Here is a 14,163-nt window from a genome sequence, read left to right as displayed (position 1 = left end):
AATAAGCAGTCACCTTAATAGCAACAGCAAAATATACTGTATTTTAGCATTGAATGTTTGTTCCTGTTGTTGTTGTGGTCTTCAGTCCTGAGACTGGTTTGATGCAGCTCTCCATGCTACTCTATCATGTGCAAGCTTTTTCATCTCCCAGTACCTACTGCAACCTACATCCTTCTGAATCTGCTTTGTGTATTCATCTCTTGGTCTCCCTCTACGATTTTTACCCTCCACGCTGCCCTCCAATACTAAATTGGTGATCCCTTGATGCCTCAGAACATGTCCTACCAGCCGATCCCTTCTTCTGGTCAAGTTGTGCCACAAACTTCTCTTCTCCCCAATCCTATTCAATACTTCCTCATTAGTTATGTGATCTACCCATCTAATCTTCAGCATTCTTCTGCAGCACCACATTTCGAAAGCTTCTATTCTCTTCTTGTCTAAACTATTTATCGTCCATGTTTCACTTCCATACATGGCTACACTCCATACGAATACTTTCAGAAATGACTTCCTGACACTTAACTCTATACTCGATGTTAACAAATTTCTCTTCTTCAGAAACGCTTTCCTTGCCATTGCCAGCCTACATTTTATATCCTCTCTACTTCGACCATCATCAGTTATTTTGCTCCCCAAATAGCAAAACTCCTTTACTACTTTAAGTGCCTCATTTCCTAATCTAATTCCCTCAGCATCACCCGACTTAATTAGACTACATTCCATTATCCTTGTTTTGCTTTTGTTGATGTTCATCTTATATCCTCCTTTCAAGACACTGTCCATTCCGTTCAACTGCTCTTCCAAGCCCTTTTGCTGTCTCTGACAGAATTACAATGTCATCGGCGAACCTCAAAGTTTTTATTTCTTCTCCATGAATTTTAATACCTACTCCGAATTTTTCTTTTGTTTCCTTTACTGCTTGCTCAATATACAGATTGAACAACATCGGGGAGAGGCTACAACCCTGTCTTACTCCCTTCCCAACCACTGCTTCCCTTTCATGTCCCTCGACTCTTATAACTGCCATCTGGTTTCTGTACAAATTGTAAATAGCCTTTCGCTCCCTGTATTTTACCCCTGCCACCTTTAGAATTTGAAAGAGAGTATTCCAGTCAACATTGTCAAAAGCTTTCTCTAAGTCTACAAATGCTAGAAACGTAGGTTTGCCTTTCCTTAATCTTTCTTCTAAGATAAGTCGTAAGGTCAGTATTGCCTCACGTGTTCCAGTGTTTCTACGGAATCCAAACTGATCTTCCCCGAGGTTGGCTTCTACTAGTTTTTCCATTCGTCTGTAAAGAATTCGTGTTAGTATTTTGCAGCTGTGACTTATTAAGCTGATAGTTCGGTAATTTTCACATCTGTCAACACCTGCTTTCTTTGGGATTGGAATTATTATATTCTTCTTGAAGTCTGAGGGTATTTCGCCTGTTTCATACATCTTGCTCACCAGATGGTAGAGTTTTGTCAGGACTGGCTATCCCACGGCCGTCAGAAGTTCCAATGGAATATTGTCTACTCCGGGGGCCTTGTTTCGACTCAGGTCTTTCAGTGCTCTGTCAAACTCTTCACGCAGTATCATATCTCCCATTTGATCTTCATCTACATCCTCTTCCATTTCCATAATATTGTCCTCAAGTACATCGCCCTTGTATAGACCCTCTATATACTCCTTCCACCTTTCTGCTTTCCCTTCTTTGCTTAGAACTGGGTTTCCATCTGAGCTCTTGATATTCATACAAGTCGTTCTCTTATCTCCAAATGTCTCTTTAATTTTCCTGTAGGCGGTATCTATCTTACCCCTAGTGAGATAGGCCTCTACATCCTTACATTTGTCCTCTAGCCATCCCTGCTTAGCCATTTTGCACTTCCTGTCGATCTCATTTTTGAGACGTTTGTATTCCTTTTTGCCTGTTTCACTTACTGCATTTTTATATTTTCTCCTTTCATTAATTAAATTCAGTCTTTCTTCTGTTACCCAAGGATTTCTACTAGCCCTCGTCTTTTTACCTACTTGATCCTCTGCTGCCTTCGCTACTTCATCCCTCAAAGCTACCCATTCTTCTTCCACTGTATTTATTTCCCCCATTCCTGTCAATTGCTCCCTTATGCTCTCCCTGAATCTCTGTACAACCTCTGATTCTTTTAGTTTATCCAGGTCCCATCTCCTTAAATTCCCACCTTTTTGCAGTTTCCCCCCATGAACCATGGACCTTGCCGTTGGTGGGGAGGCTTGCGTGCCTCAGCGATACAGATAGCCGTACCGTAGGTGCAACCACAACGGAGGGGTATCTGTTGAGAGGCCAGACAAACGTGTGGTTCCTGAAGAGGGGCAGCAGCCTTTTCAGTAGTTGCAAGGGCAACAGTCTGGATGATTGACTGATCTGGCCTTGTAACAATAACCAATACGGCCTTGCTGTGCTGGTACTGCGGGCGGCTGAAAGCAAGGGGAAACTACAGCCGTAATTTTTCCCGAGGGCATGCAGCTTTACTGTATGATTACATGATGATGGCGTCCTCTTGGGTAAAATATTCCGGAGGTAAAATAGTCCCCCATTCGGATCTCCGGGCGGGGACTACTCAAGAGGATGTCGTTATCAGGGGAAAGAAAACTGCCGTTCTACGGATCGGAGCGTGGAATGTCAGATCCCTTAATCGGGCAGGTAGGTTAGAAAATTTAAAAAGGGAAATGGATAGGTTGAAGTTGGATATAGTGGGAATTAGTGAAGTTCGGTGGCAGGAGGAACAAGACTTCTGGTCAGGTGACTACAGGGTTATAAACACAAAATCAAATAGGGGTAATGCAGGAGTAGGTTTAATAATGAATAGGAAAATAGGAATGCGGGTAAGCTACTACAAACAGCATAGTGAACGCATTATTGTGGCCAAGATAGATACGAAGCCCACACCTACTACAGTAGTACAAGTTTATATGCCAACTAGCTCTGCAGATGACGAAGAAATTGAAGAAATGTATGATGAAATAAAAGAAATTATTCAGATTGTGAAGGGAGACGAAAATTTAATAGTCATGGGTGACTGGAATTCGAGTGTAGGAAAAGGGAGAGAAGGAAACATAGTAGGTGAATATGGATTGGGGGACAGAAATGAAAGAGGAAGCCGCCTTGTAGAATTTTGCACAGAGCACAACATAATCATAACTAACACTTGGTTTAAGAATCATGAAAGAAGGTTGTATACATGGAAGAACCCTGGAGATACTAAAAGGTATCAGATAGATTATATAATGGTAAGACAGAGATTTAGGAACCAGGTTTTAAATTGTAAGACATTTCCAGGGGCGGATGTGGACTCTGACCACAATCTATTGGTTTGTTCCTATGTAATGTAATGTAATTGTACGTCATTGCGTTAACCGGTCTCTGTACACAAAGGTGTGCAGGGGTTTCTCGATCCCTGATTACGTTTATAGGGAACTGGTGGGAAGTCGGTGTGCCGTAACCGCGCGACGCAGACCTGCGCAGCCGAGCTTGGCAACTCCTGCGGTCTGCGCGCGGAACTCGAGGACTCGGTAGCGCCTTAGACTGCTCCCCTCTCGCGCTTTAATCCAAATGGACCGTTCCTACAGCAAACCACTTAGTTGCGTTTTCGCAATTACAGCCCTGGCAAGCTGCAAGCGCGGCGGGGATCTTCCGGCGGCCCTCCCGCGTAACGCGACTCGTTTGTTAGAGAGATTATTGTGCAGCTGCTGCTGCCGCGCTTCCAACAATGTGGTGCGGTTTCTCCGTTGCCGAGGCAACGGCGCTGGTTTATTTCATTTTATTTCTTTCGCACTAAAGGAAGTACCTTGAAATTTCCGCCCTTGCCGTAATTGAAATTGTATTTGAAGTTTAGTCCTTCGAAAATTAATTGATGGTTCTCGTTAATTTTTTCTCGGAATTAGCGCGAATGAATTTCCCCGATAAAAGCTGACTTAAATTTTAACAGTTTCAGACCTAATATCTTAAACCAGAAAGCAGCTTATTCTTTGATCGTTTTTAATGATAGTGAGTTATTAATACGTAAATAACGAATTCCATCGTATAACTAAGAAACATCATTACATTGTATCCTGTGTCGGTCCATGAGACGCCTTCACTGCTGCAGAAATCTCATCTGTTTGCTAAATAAATACTTTATTTATTCTGGTGGTTCATATGGTTCAAATGGCTCTGAGCACTATGGGACTTAACATCTGAGGTCATCAGTCCCCTAGAACTTAGAACTACTTAAACCTAACTAACCTAAGGACATCACACACATCCATGCCCGAGGCAGTATTCGAACCTACGACCGTAGCGGTCGCGCGGTTCCAGACTGAAGCGCCTAGAACCGCTCGGCCACACGGGCCGGCGTATTCTGTTGGTGACTACTGTAATTTTTAAGAGCTTTATTTCTTCATAGCCATGTGCATTTTGTTTTAGTAAGTACAAATACCGTTTGTGTTTGAGTTTCTCATGCTTGTTTGTTTCTTACACACAAAGTATTACTTGCAGACACATTTATTGACTAATTTCATCTTTTGTGCCTATTATCCTGTAAAAACTTTATTTGCTGCGTTATAGATTCCTTAAATAGTTCTCGTAGATGCCACCTACGGAGAATTTGGAAATCAGAGTCCCTATCTCCAGTGGTAGCTGTCTCGCATATGGAATTTTGATTGTTTCAGACAAAAATTTTTGCTTCTTTAATTGAAACTTACTGGCAGATTAAACTGTGTGCCGGACCGAGACTCGAACTCGGCATCTTTGCCTTCCGCGGGCAAGTGCTCTACCAGCTGGGGTACCCAAGCAAGCGTCGACTTTACTTCCGCCAGTACTTCTCTTCATTCTAGTTTATTAATTATTTCCGTCCCCTGTTGTACAGGAAGGTCGATAATTTCTTGTTGAGCCATACTCACTGTTCAACTACAACAAATAGCTTCAATAATAATTGAACGAATAGTTCTTCTTATGGGGCGACCGCAACTGTACACGTCCATTTTGAAAAATGAAGGAAGCGCGGAACAGTTGCTTAATCCACAGTTATTTATTGTGTACACGACCGTTTCGGAATACTTAGAGTTCCACCATCTGTTGTAAAAAATAAAATCGCTCAATCATGCAAGATCACCCTCACCCCAATGCTGTCGCGGAACCAAAGGTTCCGTGTCAAACGGGTAAAAGAGACAAAAATTCCATAACAACCGTTCCCCCGTTCTGCGCGACCGGGAATACAAACAGGAAAACTGTGTAATAGAAAATATTAGCCGTTTTTACTATTACGTAGTTTTCCTGTAAATATTAGCCGTTTTTATTATTACTTAGTTTTCCTATTTGTGTTCCCGGTCGCGCAGCTCTGTGGAACGGTTCTTAAGGAATTCTTGTCCCATTTATCAAAAATGGTTCAAATGGCTCTGAGCACTATGGGACTTAACACCTGAGGTCATCAGTCCCCTAGAACTTAGAACTACTTAAACATAACTAATCTAAGGACAACACACACATCCATGCCCGAGGCAGGATTCGAACCTGCGACCGTAGCGGTCGCGCGGTTCCAGACTGAAGCGCCTAGAACCGCTCGGCCACATCAGCCGGCTGACCCATTTATCCTTTTGACAGGGAACCTTAGGTTCCGCGACAGCATTTTGGTGAAGATAACCTCAGATGATGAAGTGATTTTATTTTTGTACACCAGATGATGGAACTTTAAATGTTCCGAAACCGGTCCTATACACAATAAACGAATTATGGATTAAGGAACTGTTCTGAGGCTTCCTCAATTTTCAAAAGAATAATTGACTTAAGTGGATAAAACTGCAAGCAGTTCCTGCATAAGAGCATAATATAGTTATATTCATTATATCCACAAGTTTCTAGCAAGGAAATGGTTGTATTGTCTTTCGATACTGCTTCACAACTGCACATTTTACAATTACAGCAAGTTTTTCAAATGAAAAATTAGGAGTACCAACATGAATGTAAGCATGAGAATCAGCAGCATAACTTATGCATCAAGTATACCTGATGTCGCATTTTTAAAGCGAAACCTATAGCTACACGGAATGTAACTATATAATAATGTATCAAAAATTCCTACTTATAATCACCCTGTTTTCTCGGTGGGAGTGCACCTTTGTGGGATGACGCGTTGGCTTTATTAATCGGACATCTTGTCACGTATTTTTTCATCCAGTCGGTGCAGTAGACTAGCAAAATATTCTCCAGTTTTTGTTATAAAGGATAATCCCCATAACACACTGGTAGCAACACTGACAAATGAAATCGGCGACTTGTTCTTCGACGCAGCACCGCCGGTAACCGTCCTCCGCTATGAAGGCGACGTCGTTTCTGCACTGATGTGGTCCAACAAAGTCTCGCTCGTTGCAACAGGTACAATCACTTTTGTTCGCATTAAAAAGTTCCAAACATTGCTGAGAAGTTTTTTTTAACGTTACTTTTGGACTGATTTCAACGAATGCGGCATCCTCCTTGCATCAAAATTTCTGGTAATCAGATCTCCATGTAAAATGTATCACAACCATCCTTCTCATTTGCCGTCGTCTATTTCATACACCTATACGAGCACTTTTTAAATGTTTTTCACCTCTGATTATAGTTTTGGCAGGTCCTTCAGCATCATTCCCAAGAGAAGTATACCCACGTTTGAATTAAGCTGGTCATTCTGTAACTTCTGAAAAGAAGGAGCTGGCTTCTAATTAATTCACAACCTTAATCATTCTCTGTAAATAACAAAACAAATGTGATACAGTGTTATTCCAGTTTATCCATTTGATACAAATACAGAGGGGTCCAAAAAATGTATCCACTGTTTAAAAGTCCATAACTGGCAAACTAATTGACGGAATTGTCTCATCTTTGGTAGTGTAATAGTTTGTAGTTCCGGCAATCGCTACACAAGCGTTCTATTGCGTTGTTTTGTTTTGTCAGATGACAGTCGCCAGATAGTCAGTGTTTTGTTCTTAGTTGCACCTAGTTACTCGAGTAAACATGGCTGGCGCAAGGTTTACAATCTATGAAAGGAAGTCAGTTTTGAAGTGGCATTTCAAGTACGAAAACATTAATGAGGTTCAACGGCAATGGCGAAATGAGTATCAAACAGAGCCACAGACACGTTTAACGATTCGTCGCATTCGAGACAAATTTGAAGCCGAAGGCTGTGTTAAAGATGTAAACAAACAACTATCTGGACGACCTGTAACAGTAACAAGTCCAGTTAACTCCCGTCGTGTGTTACAACAATTCACTCGCTCACCACAGAAGTCTGTGAGACAGTGTGCCCGTGAAGCTGGAGTGAGTCGCTCAAGTGTTCGGCGAGTTTTGAAGACAGCAAAGTGGAAGTGTTACATCCTACGATTGTTACACGCTATGAACGAGGACGACTCAGATCGTAGAATGGAGTACTGCGAGTGGTTTACTAACATGGTGCGCAACGATGAAGAGTTTGCAGAGATGATTGTGTAGTCTGATGAGGCACGGTTCAAACTCAATGGCGCAGTAAATCGTCACAGAAAAAATGGTTCAAATGGCTCTGAGCACTATGGGACCTAACATCTTAGGTCATCAGTCCCCTAGAACTTAGAACTAATTAAACCTAAATGACCTAAGGACATCACACACATCCATGCCCGAGTCAGGAATCGAACCTGCGACCGTAGCGGTCCCGCGGTCCCACGGTTCCGGACTGTAGCGCCTAGAACCGCACGGCCACCGAAATCGCCACAATTGCATCTACTGGGCCGCCAAAAATCCGAACGTTCATGTAGACAAAGCCGTGAATTTGCCAGGAGTAAATGTGTGGTGTGGTTGTCTTACCGGGGCTTGATTGGGCCATTCTTCTTTGACGGCACAGTTACCGGGGAGGTGTACCTTCAGAAGCTTCAGACGTCCATTTTACCTGCCATCCTAGACTTGTATGGGGACGGAAGAGCTTACTTTCAAGAAGATGGTGCCCCAGCCCACTACCAAAATCGTATTAGGGCGTATCTCGACGAAAATCTACCAGGAAGATGGTCGGCCGTAGAGGTGCTTTGGAGTATCCATCACGTTCCTCAGACCTAACTCCTCTGGACTTTTACCTGTGGGGAACACTAAAGGACGTTGTTTATAGACAAAAGCCACGCACATTGGATGAACTTCGAGAATCCATCGTACATTCATGTGCAAATATTCAACTGAACACGTTGCAGTCAGTAGTTCGTGCTGCAGTTCGGCGGCATCGTTTGTGTGTCGGTGTTAATTGTGACCATTTCGAACACCTATAGTTATATCTTTAAGTTGGACTTAAAGCTACACTTTCACCAAAAATGAGACAACTCCGTCAATTAGTTTGCAAGTTATGGACTTTTAAACAGTGGATACATTTTTTGGACCCCTCTGTATATACAACACGACTGACGTATTGGCAACATGCACCAATACAACCAAAACACAATTGTATTGATACCAGTGCCATCTCTGGGCCAGGTAGAGAAATAATCTTTTTGTCTTTACTTGTCATCTTGATTACAATCAACAAAGACAGAGACTGCATATCTTCCGTCCTTATAAAATTAATAGAGATATTTTTGACAGTTGACTGAGATATTAATAAAACTGTTTTCTCTGTTTTTAGGTAAGTCAACAAGAACTCGTTTGTCAGTCATGGTGTGGCACTGTTAGCCATAGAACGTACACGCTGCAGACAACAAGAAGCCACGTAAGTAGCTTTTGCCTTTGTATAACAGGCCAATGAAATAACGTTCCTATTACTTTTTGTTAGGTAATAGCTTCATGTTATATGTAACCAATTTAGGTTACAGGTCAGCCACTGTGTAGCTATGTTATAAACTACAAAATCGTCCAAATTAATTAGAAAGAAACATAATTTAATTTTCGAATATGATCAAAGATTATGTTGAAGTAGAAACAGGAAACACTTTTTATTACACATGGATTATGTGTCGAATCGATTATATTTCCTTTCTCTCTTCTCTTTAAAGCATCTAATACAGCCTTTTCTCCGATACACTGCCTGTTGTATGTCTTAGTGATCTGACCAACAGTTGTCTGCCACAATATTGGTACACTAGTCGTCCTGATATCGACGTCCCATTATTGTGATGTAAGCTCTTACTCTGTTCTCTCCGAATCAACCCAAATTTTTAGAGGAAAAAATATAATACTCACTTTTCAGAACGAAAAAGTAACTCTTGAGCCTTATCAGACAGCTTAGTTTCTTGAGTTTTTCCAGCATGCTCTTTTTAACAATAATATAATATGAACCCCTTTTATTGCATAAAAACATATTAACAACATTTCTAAATGATATTCAAACCTACCTCTCACCCATAGTCGTTTTTGATTCAGAGCTGGCATCGAATAAATTACTGCTCCAACAAATACGCATTCTTTCAATTTCGCTTCCATAGACTAAGAGACTTGTCACAGAGATACTGAATCATTCTCCAGCGTTGAGTAAGTATTTCATAAACTGTTTCATTAGGTCCAGCCTAATGTTTAGAGGTGAAAACTAAATTAGAACAGATTTTTGAAATATTAAGACGATGGCGGTTTCCTTTCAACACAATTGTTATACATTCACGACCAAAATATCTTTTAAATTCTCCATTTTTTCACCATAGGAATTATAAGACAATTGCCCACGAACCAGTTCTGGATACTATTTTCTGTTGGCTGACAGATTTTACGATTTTAGTTTTTATACATAAATATGCTTTGATCGGAAATAAGGGAACTGGGGAATTATATATACATGTCATAATTTATTTGATTACTGTCAGTGTACAAAAATACTAATATATAAATTTTCATGAAAAGTTACAATAAGTTCAAAACAAGAGCCGTATATGCCATGAGACTTATTAAAGCATGTTGTGGGAAAAGTTGTACATCCCAAGCTGCACCAATAACTTTTGTTATCTTCTGCTTATATTTTGTACTGCAGTATCTGAACTGATTCCTAATGTCATTGTGTTTCGGTACATGTTTGCCTACATTCACTAGCCGGACATATTCTGGCACACTAGAAACTTCTCTTTCTGCTAGAAGAAAGTGATCGCTGAACACCTCTTTTTTCTACATGAAAAGCCATCTATACCCACATCGTCTACATCATTCTCCACAAACCGCCTAACGGTGTATAGCTGAGGGTACTTTTGATACCACTAACCTATCCATTCTTAGCTGTTCCACTCGCGAACTGAGCAGGGGAAGTATGATTGGCGGTAAGCCTCTGTATTGGTCTGTTTTCTCGAACTTTCTCGCCGTTGTCATTTCGCAAGATGTATGTGGGAGCAAGAAATATGTTGCCCAACTGTTCCCGGAAAGTAGTCTCTCTAAATTTCAATAGTAAACCTCTCCGTGGTGCACAACGCCTCTCTTATAGTGTCTGCCACTGGATTTTGTGGAACATTTCTGTAACGCTATCGCTCCATCTAAACGATATTGTGAAGAAACTCGGGTCTCTTTATTGGATCTTCTATGTCTCTTTCATCAGTCCTACCTGCTATGGATCCGAGATTGATGAACATTACTCAAGAATCGTTCGAACAAGACAGCTGTCTTGCTAACCCGAGAAGAAAGGTGAACTGATCTGCCTTTTGCCTTTCTATCTGATATAGTATATGTGAGTTGATAATATCCAAATTAAAGAACAGTACTCGATGCCACGAGTTTAGAGATCGTCTGCCGTAATATATCTTTCCCGTAGTTGATGGAGCCTGTCAACTCAAGCCGTTGTGTTGTTGTAATGGCATACTGTGTGTGTGGTAAGTTCCTAGGCTTACACACTACTTAACCTAACTGAAACTAACTTACGCTAAGGACAGCACACACACTCATTCCAGAGGGAGGACTGGAACGTACGACGGGGGGAGCCACGCGAACCGTGGCAAGGCGCCTAAGACCGCACGAATGGCATACTACACTCTTGGAAATTAAAATAAGAACACCGTGAATTCATTGTCCCAGGAAGGGGAAACTTTATTGACACATTCCTGGGGTCAGATACATCACATGATCACACTGACAGAACCACAGGCACATAGACACAGGCAACAGAGCATGCACAATGTCGGCACTAGTACAGTGTATATCCACCTTTCGCAGCAATGCAGGCTGCTATTCTCCCATGGAGACGATCGTAGAGATGCTGGATGTAGTCCTGTGGAACGGCTTGCCATGCCATTTCCACCTGGCGCCTCAGTTGGACCAGCGTTCGTGCTGGACGTGCAGACCGCGTGAGACGACGCTTCATCCAGTCCCAAACATGCTCAATGGGGGACAGATCCGGAGATCTTGCTGGCCAGGGTAGTTGACTTACACCTTCTAGAGCACGTTGGGTGGCACGGGATACATGCGGACGTGCATTGTCCTGTTGGAACAGCAAGTTCCCTTGCCGGTCTAGGAATGGTAGAACGATGGGTTCGATGACGGTTTGGATGTACCGTGCACTATTCAGTGTCCCCTCGACGAACACCAGTGGTGTACGGCCAGTGTAGGAGATCGCTCCCCACACCATGATGCCGGGTGTTGGCCCTGTGTGCCTCGGTCGTATGCAGTCCTGATTGTGGCGCTCACCTGCACGGCGCCAAACACGCATATGACCATCATTGGCACCAAGGCAGAAGCGACTCTCATCGCTGAAGACGACACGTCTCCATTCGTCCCTCCATTCACGCCTGTCGCGACACCACTGCAGGCGGGCTGCACGATGTTGGGGCGTGAGCGGAAGACGGCCTAACGGTGTGCGGGACCGTAGCCCAGCTTCATGGAGACGGTTGCGAATGGTCCTCGCCGATACCCCAGGAGCAACAGTGTCCCTAATTTGCTGGGAAGTGGCGGTGCGGTCCCCTACGGCACTGCGTAGGATCGTACGGTCTTGGCGTGCATCCGTGCGTCGCTGCGGTCCGGTCCCAGGTCGACGGGCATGTGCAACTTCCGCCGACCACTGGCGACAACATCGATGTACTGTGGAGACCTCACGCCCCACGTGTTGAGCAATTCGGCGGTACGTCCACCCGGCCTCCCGCATGCCCACTATACGCCCTCGCTCAAAGTCCGTCAACTGCACATACGGTTCACGTCCACGCTGTCGCGGCATGCTACCAGTGTTAAAGACTGCGATGGAGCTCCGTATGCCACGGCAAACTGGCTGACACTGACGGCGGCGGTGCACAAATGCTGCGCAGCTAGCGCCATTCGACGGCCAACACCGCGGTTCCTGGTGTGTCCGCTGTGCCGTGCGTGTGAACATTGCTTGTACAGCCCTCTCGCTGTGTCCGGAGCAAGTATGGTGGGTCTGACACACCGGTGTCAATGTGTTCTTTTTTCCATTTCCAGGAGTGTAATTTAGGACACGGTACAGTTATCTTAGCGCCATCTTTCACCTTTCTTTGATATCTGTTGGATTGTTGTCAACAGAAAGTAGACAAACTGCTTAGTTTCCCTGCCATTTTACAGCAGCTACGCCGCACCTTACTGCAAACTGAAACTTTCTGCTTTTGAGATCATTTTTTTGTGTTTACTAATATTTTTTTTCAATGCTCTCCTGTTTTCTTTCCTGTTCAACTATAAAGACACGGTTTCTCAGCCCTTTCATCAACTTGTGAGTTGTAAAAAGAATAATCAAAAATAGTGTTTCCGCCTAGTAAAAAATTGTTTGACGTAGCTCCAGCACTATTCGCTCACAACTATGGTAATTCTTGAAGTCTTGCATTGAGATGCTCGATTTACCGGTGCACACTTCATACTTTGAAATAAAACCACTTTTAGAATCGGAAAGACGCCACATTTTGTAATATGCTTAACATCACTGATTTTCCGCGAAGAAAATTCCTTGTAAACATATAAGCATTTAAACTCTACACATAGTTTTATGTGCAAAGTGTGCCCGGATACGTATGTCCCATTAGTATCATTTCACACGCAAAATAACACAGGCACTGAGAGGTACGTGTGACAGTGTATTTGTACTAAAAATGATTATTAAGTTAATAATAAGAAGAATAACTCACTATAGACATCTTAGAAAAGTATGAAACGATGAAAATTGGCGTGTGACACGCAACAGTGAGATTACAAAGGCCTTTCGTACGCTCCAGTCACTATGAGTAGTGACAGCCTTCTCTATTACCTGTTTTTCGAAGGTTCAGCACAGTCGTCCGTAGATGGCAGCACAACAGAGAGGCAGGTGACATGTCCCGACACACAAGTCGGTGCTCAGAGCTGGTGAGACATACGTGACCCATCAAACACAAAAGAGAAAAGTGCTTCCATGTGCACGAGGCTCTTGCGCACAACATTTTTCTCTCCAAGATTCAAAGGTTTTCTTACAAGACAGTTTATTCTGGGCCATCCGTGATCCCTTGGTCTACTATGTGTGGCACTCCGAACCTAATGTCTCCCATTTATTTTCTTAGGAACTACAACAGTTACAGAAAGCACAATGAAACAGTTAAACAGAACAAGATTTCGGGTATATACTGTCATTTATGAACACAGTCACCACCATTCGTTATGCACTTTCTTCCACCGATGAACCTGTATGATTTGTTTGTAAAAACGTGATAAAGCTGAGGCTAGCCACCATCTCTCAACTTTGATGATGGCATCTGAGAGTGGAAAATGTTGGCCATTCAGGTCTGTACAGAGAATGTTGTAGGGCAGTCCTACCAAATTGGCCACTGAGTCCGAATGCTGCTAAACTGTTTTGGGGCCTGCTACTATCGTGTTACAAGCGGAAATGAACTCCTCGTCTCTGGCCTGTCTCTGCAAATTGGGGCTTTGAGCCTGGTCAGTGTAGTATATTAGCGTTCAGATTGCCTGTTACCTTAAGCTCCAACACAGTGAAAAGAAATTCACTCCATTCATCCCAGAAGACTGAAGACTTTACCTGCTGATGGCTGTTCGAAGTTGTTCTTTGTTGGGGAAATTGCATTTCTCCACTGCACCGACTATCTTTTGGATACTGCCGCGTAGCCGCGACACCACGTCTCCTCTTCGGTGATGATGGTGTTAGCTAATTGTCACCTTCAGCCTTGCGTTGTTGTGGCAGGTGCTGACAAATTTCCGTTCCTTGATATTTTTTAGTCTGGTTTAAGCATCGCACACTCTTTGCGGTAACGAAGGTTGCGTAACATCTTGTGTATGGCATGAAACGTATTCG

The 14,163-nt window shown here is 43.0% G+C and overlaps 1 protein-coding gene across 1 annotated transcript in view; it reads left to right on the top strand.

Moving 5' to 3' along the window:
- The window catches only part of LOC124616289 (neural-cadherin-like), a 966,400-nt gene extending 957,743 nt beyond the window's left edge, over positions 1 to 8,657 (top strand). The window contains exon 16 of the mRNA XM_047144591.1: positions 8,611 to 8,657. Within this exon, the coding sequence (XP_047000547.1) occupies positions 8,611 to 8,657 (47 nt within the window). The remainder of the gene's footprint in view (positions 1 to 8,610) is intronic.
- The last annotated feature ends 5,506 nt before the right edge of the window (positions 8,658 to 14,163 follow it).

This window comes from Schistocerca americana, chromosome 5 (assembly GCF_021461395.2).
Source record: "Schistocerca americana isolate TAMUIC-IGC-003095 chromosome 5, iqSchAmer2.1, whole genome shotgun sequence".
Taxonomy (NCBI): Eukaryota; Metazoa; Arthropoda; class Insecta; order Orthoptera; family Acrididae; genus Schistocerca; species Schistocerca americana.
The sequence above is the reverse complement of the archived record's forward strand: the minus strand, read 5'-3'. Positions and strand labels throughout refer to the sequence as shown.